General features: G+C 38.6%; 1 protein-coding gene across 6 annotated transcripts in view; it reads left to right on the plus strand.

Annotated features, from left to right (window-relative positions):
- Positions 1-19,190, plus strand: part of camk2g2 (calcium/calmodulin-dependent protein kinase (CaM kinase) II gamma 2) — a 59,782-nt gene that overhangs the window by 25,703 nt on the left and 14,889 nt on the right. For all 6 annotated transcript variants that reach the window (XM_054600307.1, XM_054600302.1, XM_054600301.1 and 3 more), the window contains exons 4-13: positions 1,049-1,103; positions 2,027-2,092; positions 5,017-5,089; positions 8,483-8,585; positions 9,248-9,331; positions 9,465-9,559; positions 10,792-10,914; positions 11,408-11,491; positions 11,640-11,682; positions 15,299-15,339. In XM_054600307.1, coding sequence (XP_054456282.1) covers positions 1,049-1,103; positions 2,027-2,092; positions 5,017-5,089; positions 8,483-8,585; positions 9,248-9,331; positions 9,465-9,559; positions 10,792-10,914; positions 11,408-11,491; positions 11,640-11,682; positions 15,299-15,339 — 767 coding nt within the window. The remainder of the gene's footprint in view (positions 1-1,048; positions 1,104-2,026; positions 2,093-5,016; positions 5,090-8,482; positions 8,586-9,247; positions 9,332-9,464; positions 9,560-10,791; positions 10,915-11,407; positions 11,492-11,639; positions 11,683-15,298; positions 15,340-19,190) is intronic.

The raw sequence follows: 19,190 nt of genomic DNA on the forward strand, positions 1-19,190 counted from the left end.
TCCGTGTACATCGATGTTTACCGCCTGCTTCTGTGATTCTGTAACAGAGAGAAAACCTAAAATGAAATTACCAGTATCACATTAATTATAGATGATTAAAATATGGCAAACATTCTGTCAACCTCATCATCCAAAAGCTGATTCCTGGTTGCCAACAAGCCAGGTGGCACTCAGGCCTTAGAAACCTGCTGTCGAGGCCTGGAGTGGATAATTTCAGATCAGGGAAAGGACCGTGTATCACTTGACCTTCTGGGTGTTTGTTATGATTGCGAACATACCATAATAATATTGCGCTGACTTGTGAGAAGAGAGTGGTTCTTGTGCTTTGCTCCCACTGGCCAAAGATCAATGATGCATTGATCGTCTGCCACAAGTAACCATTAAGGCTTACAAAATGAAGGTTTTTCCTCGATTTAAAAAGCTGCATTTAAACAGCTGACACAGGCTTTTTGCAGCAGCATAGCCTAAGTAAAGTAAGTGAAACATTTGAATCATTAATTAAGATGCACCTGAGTCATTATTCAACAAATGGTTAAACTATAATGCTGTACAATTTACAGGCTTACATTAATTAAATTAGACCAAACATAAGACGATATGACAAAACCTCCAACCCGTCATCAAGGTAAACAGCCCTTTGCCTTTTCTGTCCTGTGAAAAAACACTCTGATCGTTATTATATGTTATTTACTTTGCAGGTCTTGGGGATTCATAAATGATATATATGCCAATTTTGCACTTTTTTTCTCTAAAATATACTTTAATGATTTAATATGATAACTGGTTGTTTAATAAGCAGTGTTGGCCAAAGTAACAAAGTGTTACTGGGATTATGTACTGTAATGTGATTACTGAATTTCAAAGTGTAATCCCAAACACCACTCATTACTGAAACAAGTAATCACATTACTGTAATGCATTACTGCCCAACACTGGATTTAAACCACACACTCACACACACACAGAGAAGATTCATCAAAGGTGATGGTCGTCTTAACCTAACAAATAGATTTCTAATTAAAGTCTCTCTGTCTTTCGCCCTCACTAGTACGACTCCATGACAGCATCTCAGAGGAAGGATTCCATTACCTTGTTTTTGACCTGTAAGTAAATCACACACACACACACACACACACACACACACACACACACACACACACACACACACACACACACACACACACACACACACACACACACACACACACACACACACACACAGGCCTCACAAGTTGAAGGTGGAATATTGCTCCAGGATGAATTGCTCCACCCAAGCAGCAAATAAGTTGACATTTTTATTTTCACTATTCACGGCAGTAAAGTATTTTAACTATTCCGCTTGGCTGCCAGGAACAGTTGAGTAAAGCTTCTATGTTTATACTCTTAAGTTGCTTCAGGAAAAATGTAAGAGAAAACCTTTTCACATCCTGTCGTGTAATAGTGCTGTATTTCTACCACTATTTCTGGAAATATTAAAACTTTCCCATGAAAACAAATAGCGATAGCAAACAGCAGTATGACCCAACTCATATGTGTATTTACAGAAAACATAGAAATGATTTAAGTAGGAAGTTTCTTATACAGCCACCTTGCTGGACATTTATATTTGTAAAGCATGTTTCATCCATTAAACATGTGATTTAACTGTATTAGATTGTGTTGGGTAGAATTCAGTATATAATTGTTCAGGTTAAAGAACATAGTGCTTTCAGGTCAAGCTCTGGTTTATTGCAATTTGGTGAAACAGTCCATCACTTTTATATCTGAGGTACAAATTAACAACCAGACTTGCAAGTCTTGTAGAGGCTGCTATTATCAGCAACCAGACGTGCAAGTCTTGTAGAGGCTGCTATTATCAGCAACCAGTCAAGTGGCCTCTTAAATCACCAGTTAGAGCACATGATACACATTAACACAGAGCATGATGGATCTATGAGGCCTTGTCACCACTAACATCAACATAAATCAATGTCCTTCCTCAAAAAGATAAGAGAAACAATCAAATCTTTGTTTTGTTTGTCTGCAGTGTCACTGGAGGAGAGCTGTTTGAGGACATCGTTGCTCGAGAGTATTACAGCGAGGCAGATGCCAGGTACACTATGTCATCATGATAACATGTCAACATGTCATGTTTTGTTTCACTGATCATCTTTCATGCTTAGTACGTTTTTGTTGGCTGCCACAGTAGAATTTCAGGCTGCAAAAGTAGTTGGGTAAAAGTACAAAATGTTTTTTTTACATTTGAATCTGTGTTGTCCTTTGTGCTTTAGTAGAAGAAGCAGTGCTTGCGGTTTATGGCACTTCTCTGAGGTTTATTTTTGACCGTGTGACTCAGGGCTTTTACATTTAATTCCATTAATAAGTAATGACAAAGCTGTCCCTTAAGTTTTGAAGCATTATTTTTGGCCTGTTATCAGAAGTTGCAGTCGTGTTTTGCACGGCAGCACATCACCTGCGTGTTTGTGCAGACTCAACTTCATCTAATGCTCCGGCAGATTTCTGTCTGACATGTGGCATTAAGTTAATAGTGTTGATCATCAAGATACAATTACTTAACATTAACTCTACATGATCAAATAAAAGCCTTATGTCCAAACATAAAACTCTGTCAACACACTGTCAATCAAATTTCCCAACATCAACGTCATGTTCGAGCATCTTCAGCCAAGAATGCAAAAGACTTTCTTGTCCGTACTTGTTAATAGCAAACTGATATCTTTGGGAAGCCAATTCCACTCAGGTCTCATGACTGACGTAATGATACATGTCTCTCAATCTGTGAGCTAGCGCCAGGTTTAAAGGTGTTGTTCAGGTGGTGTACGATCTTCCTCGTCCAAAGTGCAGCCTGTAGTGATGTCAGGCAGAAATTTGTAAATGTTATTATCAAATAATCTTCAATAAAGGGTCTACTTTTTGTATACAGGTGCATAACAGGCCAATGCTTTATCATATTGAGGGATTTGGCCTGTGTGTCTCTTTACTAAAGCCTTTACTGATTGAAGCCCACATGTCAATAACAGCTGATCAGCTGAGCAGATGCTACCTCGGTGATGGGCGATTTGACCGTGATCTTTTATCCAAATATATATATAAATATATATATTCAAATCTCCATATCGAGATATATATATATATCCATCACGATATACTGTGTTTTCTTGTAAGTCAATATGTAGTCTATGTGAAATTACCACAAGTTAAAGTCCAATGAAGAATACTGACTATTCTCTCTTTTGTGCAAAGGATTAGATTGAATTTTGAGTTAGTCTATACTTTTTTTGTTCATTTAGACGACGTAATTGTGCATCACCATATCTCGATATACTGTATATTCCATCACGATATGGTTCTATTGAAGGACGATAAATTATCATATTGTATTATCACCCAGATGTAGCTAATAGTGACAAATATTCAGTAATGTAAATACTAGTGTAGGCTATCAGGCTCTAACTCTTGGTTGTCTAGACGATTGGACACACACATTCAGGATTAGTTCCTTTCTGATATTCATCTGTACAGGTAAACCTGCACCAAGTACCAACAAAATGAAAGGAAATGTCAAGGAAAGGCGGAAGAGATATGAGGTATGAGTAATGGAGACAGGGCAAAAGATGAAATGTGAGGAAGGACAGCAGCGAGGTAGCGTGACGGACACTGCAGCTGCAGGAACAGGGAGGAGAATAAAACATGGAATCTAGATTTAGGCACAACGTCAGGAGCTTTTCTTTTAAATCTGTCCCACATGGAGACAACACCACTCTCACTAAATCCGTCTCTGTGCACTCTCCTGACCCTGACTTCACCGTAAACAATGTCAAGTTCAATTTAATATTAAATAGAAGAGTCTTTTTTTAACTGCGCTTGAGACTAGCAAAATTGCTGATATGTAAGCTTAGGACAAGCTTACATAAGAACCCCCCCCGACAAAACAGAACAAAATGCTCACACACACTGCCCGTTCCACACATCCATTCACATAAAAATGCACCAAACCTTTCTCCCACATGCACCTCTTGTCCTCTTGTGCGACAACAAGCGGTTGGCAAATGGTGTCAGTGTGACGTTGCGCAAATTGCAGGTACATTTGCGAGTCGTACAGGACTCTTGCAAGGTCATGCATGAGTCAAAAATATACCTGTTGTTTTTATTAGTGGAGCATGTCGCAATGATCGAGAGGAAATGATCTCATGTTGCAAGTCACAGCTGGCATGTTGAACATTTGGTGAAACAGGCAACTGGTTCCAGGGATTTGCTCCCATTCAGCAAAAAGAGCATTAGGGTTGTGTTTTCCGACCACGATGTATGATAAAAAGTGTAGATAGATAAAATTCAGAACGGCCATACGATAGAAAAGCAAAAAAGAGAAGGGGGAGATACGTTAACGTTTAAATTGGGGAACAACAATGTATATTTTTAGACATTTGTTGTGTTGTACTCTGTTGTTCATGTGAAATGTGACGGATGTGGTTGTGTAAAAAATTACAAACAAGAGAGCTCGAGAGAGAGAGAGAAGTTCAAAACCTGCTTACTTTCTCACCTCCACACACCGCGCCAATAGAGGCGTGAAGTGGGTGTGAGTGTCGGATTGTCTGCTTTGGAAAGTTACAGAAATGGTCAGACAGCCAACGTAGTTGTTGATTTGTCATCTGTCTTTGTCCTTTCTTATCTTCTCCTTCTTTCCTTGGCCTGTGTCAGCATGTCTCTTTCTTTCCAGTACATAACCCCTCAGTTGTTTTTGACATTGCTCGGAAAAGTTGAACTTGGATTTCAGGAAGTCTCTTTATTGCTTTTGCCTTTGATGGTGTATAACATCTACTAAAAAATAACACGTTCACTATTCAAACTGTACACAAAGGACCAATGACATTGTGTTAAGGTCAAATACTTGAATAACCTCACTCAACGTTTTTTCTTCTCCTCCCTCAGTCTCCTCTCAGTCTCTTGTCATCCAGCTGTTGTGGCTAAACAGATGTGTCTCTCCTCTGTTTTCTAATCCTTCTCTGTCTCCTACAGCCACTGCATCAATCAAATCCTGGAGAGCGTCAGTCACATCCACCAGCATGACATTGTGCACAGGGACCTCAAGGTGAGTTATCATGTACCGGCATTTTAAAACTAGTATCGAGTTATTGCGCAGTTGTAACACGTTGTGAATAAAGGCATTTGTGTGGATTCACAACTGGTCTAAACACACACACATGCACACACTCTCACAGACGTCAAAGCGTGACGTTAACAACAACTTTGCGTCATCCATCCCTCTTTTCACCTGATTTCTCTGTTCCTATCTTCCTCTACGTCTCTTACCTCTCCCCTCTATCCCCCCTCTATCCACTACTTCTACTCTCGTCCCCTCTCCCTATCCCCCCCCTCCTCCTGCGCTGCTGAGGAGTGACGAAAGCAGACCAGCTGCTATTAATAGCTGGTCGGTGAATGAGATGACGGCCAGTGACGATTTCCCCTCGCAGTGAGACTATTCACCCCAAACAGAAACCAACAGCACTGTGACCTCCTCAGCTGTGTGATTTGATTTTGATAATACGCTAAATGAGGACATTGAAGGGAGCTGAGAATGAAACACCTGGATAATTACACCACATTTCCTTTATTGCCAGTTCAGAGTCCTAAACTTTATTAGTTTACTTAACAATCTGGTCTATTACTTTTATGTGACAGTGCAAAATGAAACCATTACTCTGGGTTAAGTAGGACAAACGTAATTAGAAAAATAAACAATTTGGTTTAGTGTGTGAGTGGGGCAAATGGACTTGTATTGCTTTTCATTGATTTTTAGCTTGCATGTGGATCTCACAATCAAATGAACTTGGAGAGCGAAGGGTTTTATAATGACGATAATGATGATAGATGATGATGACAGAGGACAGAAATGAATTATCGGTGCATTCATTGTTAATGTACATCTCTCTTTGCATGTATTCGAACTGCATCAGTGATGCATCATTCTGGGCAGCCAAATATTGTTCCAACCCAACAAAATTGTAAATTTTCATCGGGATCCCAGTGTTTCCAAAAATGCTGAATATGCCAGGCTGAATTTGGGGAAAAAACTTGTCTAAAACTATGCAAAAGACATTGGGAATATTTCCATTTTATTAAATAAAGCAGCATAAGAACATAAAGTCTTGGATTACATTAATATATATTTATAGATCTAATCATATATTTTACTCAGTTTAAATATTATGATACATAACATTATATTGCATTCATTAGGCAAATAGTTTTTCCTAAATTGACTTACAGAAAGTGCATCATTTCCATGATAGCTTTAATGAAGTCTCTGATCAGGGTGTTACAAAACTTCTATCAAAACTCTGAGACAGAGTGGAATAAGTTGATTTTCCAATTGTTTAAACCTGAAATAATGAGAGAGAATTTTGACTTCAATTAATGCTAATGTTGCTCTGTATCTGCTGGATGTGTAAAAAGTCAACTATTTGCTAACATGTTAGCCAATGCAACTTTATAAATGATCTTGACAATGTTGTGAAAACAATTGTTGCTGCTTAGGGCTTTAAGTTCTCAAACAAACCCTCCAATCATCTGACATCTAAAAAGAAAGCACCGTCTGATTTTTCATGAACTTCCTCGGGCTAAAGCTGCCAAAAGTCACATCTGTATTGGAGCCATAAAATCACTAATAATACCAGCAACGTGTGCCATGGAGAGGTGTGACCTCACACACGCACGCATCATACTTTTGCCTCCCTGTCATCTTGGGAGGGCCACTCGCTCGGGGGGGGGGGGGGAACAAGAATTAGAGAGAAAGGAGTTGAGCGCTGTTGGCTGGTGGCAGGGCTGAGTTGCCATGGTAACTGTAGGGTGAGGTCACCCGGCTGCTGCAGCGCCAGCGGAGGGACTCATTATGCCACCTCCCATCTATCTGTCTCTATCTGTCTCTCTCTCTCTTTTCGTCTCTTGCTTTCTCTCCAGCTCTCTGTCCCTGTGCAGATCTCCCCTTTTTTTCCTCTCTCTTTCCTATTGTTTGAGCTCTGCCACCATTGAGGGGAGGGATGATAGAAGGGAGGGATGATATAGGGGAGGGATGATAGAGGGGAAGGATGGATACATCGATAATTAGATGGAGAGAGAGAGAGAGAGAGACTGACGGATGAGAAGAAACAGCCTATGAGCACAAAGGCAGTGTCAGACATCCGTCTCTCTGTCAGCATTTGAGGCGATGAGGACGACTAACCACTGCTCAGACTTTTGCCCGCGAGACACACAACTCAATACACACCCACGCACATCAGGCCTACCAGTTGGGACTTGTACTCTAGAAGAAAGGGTCGCCACATTGTTAAAGAAAACCATCTGTTTTCCACATACACCCCATTTACACCTGGTGTGTCCACCTGGAGACTTATGCTGTCTGGATTCTGTCTGCATTGTGATGGAAAAGTAAATATTGAAATTAGGGAGGAAGAGCTGGTGGACGAACAAGGTCCAAGGTCTAAGGAATCAATGCAGGATACTCTCAATGAGACACTCTTAGGAGGCGACAGTCAAGGCCATCCGTAAGCTACTTTGGGGTAGCCCTTCTCACTAGGCTAATATTTATACTGTAAGACGTAATAGATAACGGAGGAGAAGCTGGCAAGTCACGTGATCCTCATCTTGCACATCATCCCTCGATAGCATAGACTGTATACAAGAACTGGACCTATTTGTCACTCATTTGTTTGTGGATTTCCGATTTGAAGCCTTGAGTTTGGCATTTTGGCCGCCGCCATCTTTACTTTTTGCAACCAGTGAAAGGAAGTTACCATATTTGGACCTAAAACAGGTAAATCGGCTGTGCAGTGCAGCTAATATCGGTAACTGACCTTGTGTCAAATTAGATTTCCTCAATTACTGCTTCCTCTCACTTGGTATAGACATGATATAAAGAGAGGAAAGTGAGGAAGTAGCTAAGAAATAACAGTAAAAATGTCCTTTGCAGGATTGTGTGATCAGAAGGACGGTGTCAAAAACGCTGTGTCAAATTCAGTGACAGCTGACTGAAAAGGTCTTTCCTTTGGGCGAAGCCTTTGTGGCCTGCTTGACCAAATCATGCCTCATTACTACTGTAGATGTCATTGAGCTCCTGAAGCTCATCCAGTCATGCGGACACATGGGACATTTCCTGAAGGGGGGTACATGCTTCTTTCTTTTATCCCTTAATATAATTATTTTATTGTCCCTATTTTTGCAACAAAAAAAAAAACAATCTTATGCAAAACAGAGTTTGTCCAATAACAACTTGTTGTTATTAAATTACTTGTCATTCTGAATTTCACTGAATAATGAAGACCTTTTGGGTTTTGTTTTTTTAAGTGTTTGGCTGAAGAATTTAAATTAACTTGGGATTGATTTTGTCTGTATGTTTGACATTTTACAGACAAACTAACTGACAAAGATATATTTAAAACAATCCCCAGCTGCAGCCTAAAGAAGTGTTTATCTCTGTGTGTCGCAGCCAGAGAACCTTCTCCTGGCCAGTAAGATGAAGGGAGCCGCGGTGAAGCTCGCAGACTTCGGTCTTGCCATCGAGGTGCAGGGGGACCAACAGGCATGGTTTGGTAAGAAATAACACTCCAACAACAACTTGAATTTGTAACTTTATTATCTGTGATTATTCACATTATTCACTTTCAGCAGTAGTGTTTGCTTTACCAAGAAAATCATCATCACTGCTTGAGAAAATAAGGAAGTGTTAAATTTGTTGCAAGCTTTAGTTAGTTTCACAGTATGATAATAATTTGCTATATTTGTGTTACTGTACAAGATAAATAAATCAATAAGACAATACATTCAAGAAAAAGTAATAAATAATCAGAATTTAAAATTGGGACACATTTATTTAAGGAACTCTCAAAAACGCGTTTGTTTGTTGAGGACAGTCCTGTAAAATGTATGCTTTGTGGTGTTTGTAGTTATATTAAGGTATTATTGTTAATATTAGTTAAACATTCAAAACAGCAATAGATAGAACATGGTACTGTATTTTTTATTTAGATATAAATAATAAAAAGATGCAACAAGAGGAAGATGAGGCATGTTGACCTAATGTCATTGTTCTCATTTGTTTTTCCCAAACACACGCTTGATACAAAGATCAAAAAGGCTTATGAACCATAATCTTGCTCAAATCATGCAAGTTCCTCAGAAAGAATACTGTATGTCATTATGGCGTTGCATTTTCATAGACCGATGTCACATTAGTGTATTTGTATTTTCGCAGGTTTTGCAGGAACTCCCGGGTATCTGTCCCCAGAGGTGTTGAGAAAGGACCCGTACGGCAAGCCAGTGGATATATGGGCATGTGGTCAGTTAGTCTACTTTCTGTCTGTTTCTATTCTTCTCGATTCATATCCTCACAAATACTCATTAGTATGATTATGCATTTTACATGTTTTTAGTATAAGTATATAAACATATGGACTTTGTGTGTGTGTCAGGTGTGATCCTGTACATCCTGTTGGTGGGCTACCCTCCCTTCTGGGACGAGGACCAACACAAACTGTACCAACAAATCAAGGCCGGGGCATATGATGTGAGTACTTTTAGTGCTGTGAAAATGTACATTATACTGTTTTTCGTCATGGCAACAGGTAAATAAGGAGAAGTTTTGAGTTTGCATTAATTTGGTAACAGGGCAAAATTGTTCAAAGGCTCCAGTTCCCTCTGCCACTAAGATGAAGGCTTCTCTTTGATAAGTTACAGTAATGATTTCATCCATAAATAATTAAAAAATATTGATTAGTGCAACTTGAATGAATGCCCTTCTTTTATGAAGCCCATTTTTGCAATTTTGTAAATGGATCCTTGAAGAGGAGAGCTAAGGTTCTTTGAGTCTGTTAGAGAGCTCCATCTGCGTTCATTAAACCTGAATTCCAAAACATAATCTTAATCATAATTATTCTGAATGGGAAAACAAGTGCAAAGCCTCGAGATGAGACCTACAGGACACCTTCAGTTCAAGTCTCATCAAATATCACACTTCTGTCGTCATGTAGAAATTAAATTTTAGTTTTTTAATTGCTTGCTACTTGCGTGATTTTCATCTGGCTGCAGAAAAAAAGTGATACACTATGAGAGAGCGATAGGCTTATTTATCAGATCTTGTCGTAGTCCTCTGGGAGATAGGAATTTATTACCCGTATTCATTTCCATAATTGGAAGCAACCACATCTAATGAATGTGAATAATATGAGCAGCATTGAAGTGACTGTGACAAGCATTTGTAATAATGTGCACTTCTTCAGTGTCATGTAGATGCCTTAAATCTAATTTGTCTTTCTTTTTTGTCAGTAATTGACAACTGATACCTTAATGTTTGAAGTGAATGTCTCTTGACTATTTGCTTTGATATTTAGTAGTAATCATGTTTTGTGACACTTTATGCTACTTGAATGGAGCGATGAGAGTGACAGGTGTTAATGGTTTTGGAAATTCCACCTGTTAAGGGCTCCAATCATTGACTTCACAAAATAGAATCGATGAACGTGTTTACATTTTTGCCTCATTCCAGTGCGATTTCACATAGTATGCATGCTATAAAAGAAAACAAATGAAAACGTGTGTGCTATAAACCGACAATAAGGACATCTAGAGACCATCGTTCGATTGGATCACATTGGATTAAGTCTGAATGTTGAATCTAATTTAATGTCAAAGAAAAAAATATTGGCAAGTGACTGAAACAAGGATAAAATGTTCAATGAAAGCACAAGAACAGTGATATACCTTCTTAACACTGCTTCCTCTTTGATATCTCTCTTTCAGTTTCCCTCTCCAGAGTGGGACACAGTGACCCCCGAGGCCAAGAATCTGATCAATCAGATGTTAACGATTAACCCTGCCAAAAGGATCACTGCCGACCAGGCCATCAAGCATCCCTGGGTCTGCGTAAGTCACACCCTTCGTCTTCAGAAGAAATCTTTTCCTTTTCATATACTGGTGTAGATGTTCCTGCCTCACAGAGTTACAGTGTCAAACATGTTAAGCACTTCATTTTTGGCATTGCTTTGCAAAACGAAAGCACCATCAAATCTAATAGACTAGTGTTGATATCATGAACTGCTAAACACAGAGGCCTCCATTATGAACTCGAGCAGGATCGGTAGTTTGAGTAGAGTGAAACAAATTTAAGGCCCTCAGTTCATTTACCTCACAATTAATCAAAACTCCATTCAAGAGCTTTAGACAACTCTTGGATGAAAGTAATACATGCTACCATGACATGACCACAGAAATGTGTGGTTGTGATTGGCTGGCAGGTGTCCATTAAACTCAATAAATGCAATGTGTTTTCCTTAATATTACTCAGAAGAGAGAAGTCAGATATCTGGTGATACATTGAAGTTAATCTATAATGTTCTTGTCTCTCTTCTACCTACAGCAACGCTCCACTGTGGCCTCCATGATGCACCGTCAAGAGACTGTGGAGTGTCTGCGCAAGTTCAACGCAAGGCGGAAACTTAAAGTGAGTTTGGACACACACACACACACACACACACACACACACACACACACACACACACACACACACACACACACACACACACACACACACACACACATACGTCCATCCAACATAAATCCTTATGCCGTCAATTTTTGTGTCTTTCTAGGGAGCTATCCTCACAACAATGCTGGTGTCGAGGAACTTTTCAGGTGAGCTTTGAAAGTGATGCTACTAATCAAAATAAAGAGACAACAATCTTCACGTGCCCAAAGACTTCAAGTCACTGTAGTGATGATGATACATATTGAAATGAAGCTGTTTTGTCATTGTATTTAATAGGAATAATAATAGCGATGTATGCGCTTTATAGGAATTCACTTTTTCCCGATCTGAGATCTCATTGAGTCCAAATGTTCCGTGTCGCTGTTGTTCTTCTACTGTACCCTTAACCGTACATTTATATTCTTGTTCACTTTTGCTCGTCGGCTCTGTCTGCAGTTTTGATTTTGCACTTCAGGGGTTTGGCTTGGATTTCCTCCTTGTCAGCAGTTTGATGATCCACACACAGTTCACTTTTTGATCGACCACCCAATTTGTAGGCTAGACGATGGCCTCGCACGCTAATGCGTTAATGCTATTGGCCCTGTGTTGATATGCTTTCATGTAAGTAAAGAAGCTCCAGTGGATCACAGCCAACTACTTTCTACTGGTCGAGATTGATCTCGACTGAAGCAGGCAGGCGAGCCAGACCTCTAAAATGCTTTATACATAACTGCAGGCATGTTTACCAATGAGTGTCAAAGGAAATAAGAGAAGATTTCCCATCTGAGTTGGGTATCAGAGAAAATCAGAGAAAATCTTTTCTTCGGTATACCCGCTTGATCCAAACACTTTCTGGAAACCCATGTTTTGTGATTCTTCTCTAAAAGTTAATCTAACTTTAAAGAACCCAGTAAATAAAAACAAGGCTGTCAGGCTTTAGTGAGGCTCTCGTCCCACCTGTGCCTCCACATTGAATCCCTCTCTGTCCAATAGTGGGACGGCAGCATACCAGCCCTGCCGCTACCACCAGCACGGCCGCAATGGCACAGGAAGGTACGTCTGCTTGAGTGGGGGTGTTGGAGTCAGGCACTGCCAACTTTGTACTCGGGCTATTGGCATGTGGCCTGGGATGCTTGAACCCCTCCACCTGCTGCCTGCTGCCTGCACACTGATGAACCACCACTGAATGGTCATCATTGTACCGGGGCATCATAACACACAAACACACACACAAACAAACATGTAAATGGGAACAACAAGCCAAGCTGAGCTCTTGACCTTCCAGCACTGCTGCGTGTCTTGATGCTTTAATGACACATGGACTGGCTATTTAATTTCCTGTGTGGAACTCAACAGCCACTTAACTGACACCCAGCATGACCTCTGACATCCCTCCAACTACCGCAGCTGCCACCCAGCAAAAGCTCGGTTTACACATCTCTGCATTAGCACAACTTGTGGATGCAGCATAAACAATTTAACCTTTTTACATTACAAATAAAAACAGACCCCCCCCCCAGCCTAAAACCTTCATAACACTTTGGGTTTGACCTCCTTTGAATTGGTTTGTATCCACAGTACTCGGCTGATGCCCAGTCGATGCCTGCCTGTGCTCGTTGCAACCTTCCCCTCCGCATGGCTCAGGCACTAACGGCCAGCCAAGCATGTTTATGAGCGTATAGTACAGCACAGAATGCCAACCTGCATGGGAAGCTGCATAAACAGAATGCACAGTGTCCTTTGTTATCTATTCTTCTTTGTCTCCTCTCTCCTGCCTGCTCTGTTATATTTGTGTGAGGAGAGCCTAAAGGCGTCAGTATGCTTCAAACTTTGTAGGATCGTCAAACAGCGTCTGAAACGCCCTCCTATCAGACCTTTACGACGTTTAACTTACGAGGGCTGCGTCCAATATTTTTTGTTACGTTCCGAATACGACTCTGAAGAGGTCGAGAAAAAAAAGAATTCTTTCCCCTTGGGGGTTCACATCTTTGTTAACTTTTTTGCTTTACCCAAAGCGTAGTGCGGGATCCTTCAAAAAAATGTTACAGTGTTATATACGATAAATTGATTGTTGTCTTAAAAGCGTCAAAGCTAAGGTGAAAAAAATTTGAGCTATGAGATGCATTTATAAAATACACAAAAAGAGGACTGGGAAAAATGTAAGCGCTTATAAAAAAAAAAACATAAAGCAATTGAGATGTCCTCTTTTATTGAAATACACTTTCAAAAAGCTTCTTTTTTTTCTGCGAAAATTGACATTATTACCTCTTTGGCTGGGATTTACGACTTTTATGTCTATAAAAAAAAAAGCAGGCTCTTAGCCGTCGTTCAGGCCAGTTTGAATGAAGCATACTGAACCCTTTATAGGTGAATGTTGGTCACGTGACAGAGCGAGCTGCTTGCCTAAAATATGTTTATTCAGGAATTAGGGTTTGATCGACACGTGGATGCTACTCCGATAAATTCTGTAATGGATTTATCTTGATACTTGATTTCAATTATTAAACAAGTGAAGAACTTGGTTTTGAATTTGCAGACATGATGTCCTGAACTTAAAGGTTTCTGCTCAGTTTGACAACTGTCGGCAAATGCATTCCTCGGCTCCTTTTAAGAAAAAGACTTTGAAGTGGATGCTGCATGTTTCTAAGCCACTGTCATCGCATGAACCCACCAGCTCTGTGAAAACGATTTAAAGAATGCCGTTTAACACACAGTGAAAGCCTGACAGGTGTTTGTGCCTGCTGTTGTCATCTTCAGTTTTCAGTTTGGTTTTCCATTCAGATGTTAAGATGCAGATATTAAATACATTACTGTTTTCTTGCCTTCTTTTTTGCCCTCCTTCCTCCTTTATAAACGGAAGGTAAGGGAGGATCGTTGGAACATGACTAACACAAATTTGTGTGTGTTTAGTACTTGTTGACAATTTTATTCAGTTGTGTGTTGGTGTCATTAATATTATATGTATAACACTGTGTGGTCAGACGTTCAGTTACTTTATGGAAATGTGCTGAAATTAAGTTAGTGTTTTGGGGGGAAAATATGTTTTTTATGTTTATTGTTTTAACTGCTCCCAAAATTGTTGATATTATGGAGGATGATTTTACCCAAAAAGAACGTTTAAATACAAAGATTTTACTTTTTTTATTTCTCTACAACCAGGAACTGAAAATAGAATTAGAGCAATAGTGCTTCTAAATCCCCCCAAAAATTTCTCTCCAGAATTTTTTTATGTACTATCTTACAATTTTGACCTTTTTTAACAGAAACAAAAAATTTAAAGTATTTAGAATTTTTCATTCTTTTTTAGTTTCTTATTTCATTTTTGGCCTGAATTCTGCTTCCATACAAAATATCAACAATGTCCTGGAAGAACATTGTGGGAGTTTGGGGTGTTATTGGGCTCTATAACTAAGTCAGCAAGCGTACATTTAAAACCAAATGATATAAGGAAAAAGGGTTGCAGTTACTTTAATTGTAATAATAGAAAATGTTTCAGAATTTGTAATCAGTTTTTGTTCCACTTCCCAAGTTAATTTTTCATTTTCAGTTTGCTATTTCTATATACAGTAATAAATGTAAAATTCCCATTATTGTCCTGAATTTGCCCAGTGGTGGAGAAACAATATGTGAAATCAGGACACCTCATGAGCCTGATAAACGTTCATTGGCCCATAACTTTGCCTTAGTTTGTCCAGCTGACTGAATGATCTCAACCACTGTTCTGTTTGTTGAACTATTACGTCTCAGACGGTGTCCTTACTGTCTTGTTTCTTTTTCTTTCAGCATGCAAAACCTTACTAAACAAAAAGTCGGACGGCGTGAAGGTAAGTTTTCTGACCCATGATGGTTTAATTGCCTTTACTTCTTCTGTCTTTCTTCTGTTATATCCCTTTTGGTCTGTCACCCTAACAACTCTCTAATAACATGTATTTTTGATAATATGAGCATGTGGAAAAAACATTATGTTCTTTTAGTTGGATTACCTTTTAGCTCTGGTGCTCCATTGTTTAAAGATGTTTGTGGTTTAGGGAAAAGGATCAATAAGAGTAAAGGTGGGGCACAGGTAATACAGATGTGATATTAAAGTCAAAGTAAGGGACATAAAAAGACCAATAGGCTTTTTGAAATGCTGTTTGTTTTCTACCGCCAGGTTTTTTCTTTGATTCACAGCGATTTTTTTTAATCGACATTCAGCATCAATGCATGCAGTGAAGCGCCATGATCAACAAGGGCCAAAATAAAATTTCAATTACATACATTAATTAAATGTATACAACAATATACTAAATCCCAAAAACATTCTACAAATAAACTGCACGATCAATGATTTAAATCCTTTAGATCTCCTTTAAATATTAACTTCCTCTATTGATTCTTTTTATTTTGTTTCTGCTGAAGTCCTCTTAGTATCCCTTTGTCTCATCTTTGTTCCTGTGTAAGCTTGTGCAGCTGTTTTGTTTTTTTCTCTCTTTCTGGGATCAATCTGGCAGCTTCACTTTTTCACTATTTTAACAAGTTCCTTGTTTCCCGATGACCCCTTATTCTTTTCCTCCTCCTTTCCATTGCTGTCTGTCAGAAAAGGAAGTCCAGCTCGAGTGTTTGTTTGATGGTGAGATCGGCTCTGTCGTTTTCGTTCATTTTTCATTCTTTGTCTCTCTCCGTCTTTTAGAGGATTTTTCCCTCCCTTTGGTCCTCCCCCTCTCCTCTCTGTTTCATCTCCTTCTCTTTTTTTTTTTTTTTTTTTACCCCTTTGGGAAGAGATGCTTGAGGCGTTGTCTACAACAGTTTTCGTCTTGTTCGAATTCTGTTGGATTTCCTAACTCCATCGAACATCCCTGCATCCCCTTCAACCATAAGCGCCACCAAAACCATTGCAACTCCTGATAAATAACACACACACGCACACACACACACACACACACACACACACACACACACACACACGCACCCTTCCAGTTTTCCTCTTCTGATGCCTAAGATCAGGCTATTTGTCTTACTTACCGACATACTGGACCATCACAGGAGTAAGGGACATTTTAATCACTGTAAACATCGATATACAATCATTTTCCCTTTTTTAAATTATTGTATATTCATTATACCCTCATTATTTTTCATTGAGTGAACTTTTTTTTCTCCCGCTATCTCTAAAAACAGCTGTCTTGGTCACCTGCAGATAATCAACAACTTAAGGTAGTGACAGATTAGGACTGATATACCTCGTTAGTTGTGTAGACAAAATAATAAAGTAAAATGCATTGAAATTTTCAGATAATGTCAGTATTTCCTCAGTAATTTGGTCTATTGATCTTTTTGATTAGTTACACTTTTAGTTTAATGTATTTTCAAAACTAAAATTAATACTTCTACTGCTAGAAATACAAGCCTATAAACAGTACGGTTTGGTATCTGATACAATACAAAAGTTTCAGCAATGTCTCATTTGGATAACTTGCTTTATTCTGCAAAACCCTTTTTCATTTAACAAAAAAAGCCAAACCTCTTAAATGTTTGAACACAAGCAGCCATACAGGAACTACCAAAGCAAAATGCAGTTTAAAATTGATAGAATTTTGATAGGCGATTTGCTATGGTGACATTATTATTTAGCTGGTACTAAAAAGCATATTAAGGTTTGATACTTGATAAACTGTTGTTGTTTAAACACCATTTTTGGTGCTGTAGGGGAAAGGAGTATAACTTTCACACGAAAGCAGTTTTGATGAACACTTTGCTTTGTTTCAACAGCACTGAAATCATACTGAATAGTTACCAAGTATAAATTTGTGTCACTGGATAAGAAAAAGTCATTGAATTTTTGAGTCAATAAATACCATAAAAAGCAGAACAAGATTGCATGTCATATCAATAATAGTTGAAGCCTTGAAACGGTTTTCTCTGACCCTGTAACATCATTTCAAGGCCATAGAAAATAAACCAGCAAATTCTTAGCAGTAGCTTCATATTGCTGATGTTCACTGCATATTTGTACTTCTTGAAGGTTGCATGGTCGGTCTCAATATTGCACATTAGACTTTCTGTTAGAAGATGTTCCTAGTTGGCCAAGGAGTCTGCCAAGATACTTTTTAAAGCCACACTGGGGTGTTCACTCATCTCAGAGTGTTTAAAAAACAGCTGAATAAATAAATAAATAAATGTAGAGCTTGCTCTTAACCTTTCATTTACCATTTGTCCACCTCTTAACTTTCTTGTCGCAATACCGATTTTTTCATTTAAGAAGCTTTTCTTTCTCATTGTCCTGCAGTTAGTCTGAGACCAACAGGAGAGGTCAACTCAAACTGTGTTTTCTTGTTCGCCTCACACATCCCATTTTTAATTCTTAGCTACAATCTACACCTCTGTTGTGCAGCTGAACAACTATTCTGGTTTATAGGTTCCAACAAAACCAGACCAAAAAAATGGTTTGGAGTGAGCAAGAAATAGAAAACTACAGTTGTACTCCCGGATTTAGTATTATACTCTAAAAACAATATATCAGTATAAAAAATAACCAACAACAACCACTTTCACAGCTGTTCAGTATATTACAAACCATGACCAGTAAACTGACCTTTGTGTAAAATCATTGAGTTCCCCTTTAATACATAAAGCATTTTCTTTGCAATGATTGTAGGTATAAGGTACATTTTCTTTTTTTTATAATAAAGTGTTGCATTATTAACAAAAATCACCACAATACTCTACTTAAACACATTGTAAATACATCCCTTCAAAATGTACTTACAAATCATGTCTTTTATTAAATCCATTTATTTCCCAGGAGTGCAACCAATGAACTAATTTTTTAATTTAATTAAAACATATGTTGCATATACTCTGGCAGAGAGAAATGTTAATTCAAAACAAAGGCAGACTGTGCAGGGGACTGTGTGAGGGTTGAGGTGAACTTAATAGTTGTAGTCATGCTAAAGTAGTTTTGTATGCTTTAATATTGTCCTCAAGATAAATTTAGCATGAACCAAGAGTGGGAAATAACATATCAGAGAAAAACCTGTCATCAAGGCCTTTCACTGCATGCACAGACCTGAACTGGTAACCATTATTATAAACTTAAAGTTGGCTGTGCTTCCGGCAGAAATGGTTCACTGATTTCTGGTGCGTGTTTTTTTTATTCAAACTTTCAGATTTTTCTTTTATTCCCAGCGGATGTTGATTCAACTATTTGTAAAAGTGCTGGGAAAATACTTAAACCCCAATCCAAAGATTTGTTCATTGTTTTAAAAAAATGCATGTGCTGACTAACTGTTCTGTATTTTTTACTTTGTTTTAATGTTGGGAAATGTCTGCAAAAGTTGTAGACAGTCAATGCAGGAACACCAATCACTCAATACACAGCTTTATAATAGAAATAAAAAAGGGTCAGTTAAAGAAGTCGGTACACGCACATAGTGGTTTTAGCAGGACAGTGATCTGTTTCTACTAGTTTCTTCTAGTTCCTGATGGTCAAAAGAAGATATTATTTTGAAGCTACATGCACAAAGGAGAATACAACAAGTGCCCTTTTTAAAGTGCACAAGGCAGCGAGGTGCAGATGATTTATACAGACATCCAAATAAATTTGTTTATCATTGAACCCACACTCCCAGATTGTGCAGTTCTAAATTCTACACGCTTAATATGTGAGATATTTATATTGGCCGTGAAATGGCTCTAT

Source organism: Anoplopoma fimbria, chromosome 6 (genome assembly GCF_027596085.1).
Source record: "Anoplopoma fimbria isolate UVic2021 breed Golden Eagle Sablefish chromosome 6, Afim_UVic_2022, whole genome shotgun sequence".
Lineage (NCBI taxonomy): Eukaryota > Metazoa > Chordata > Actinopteri > Perciformes > Anoplopomatidae > Anoplopoma > Anoplopoma fimbria.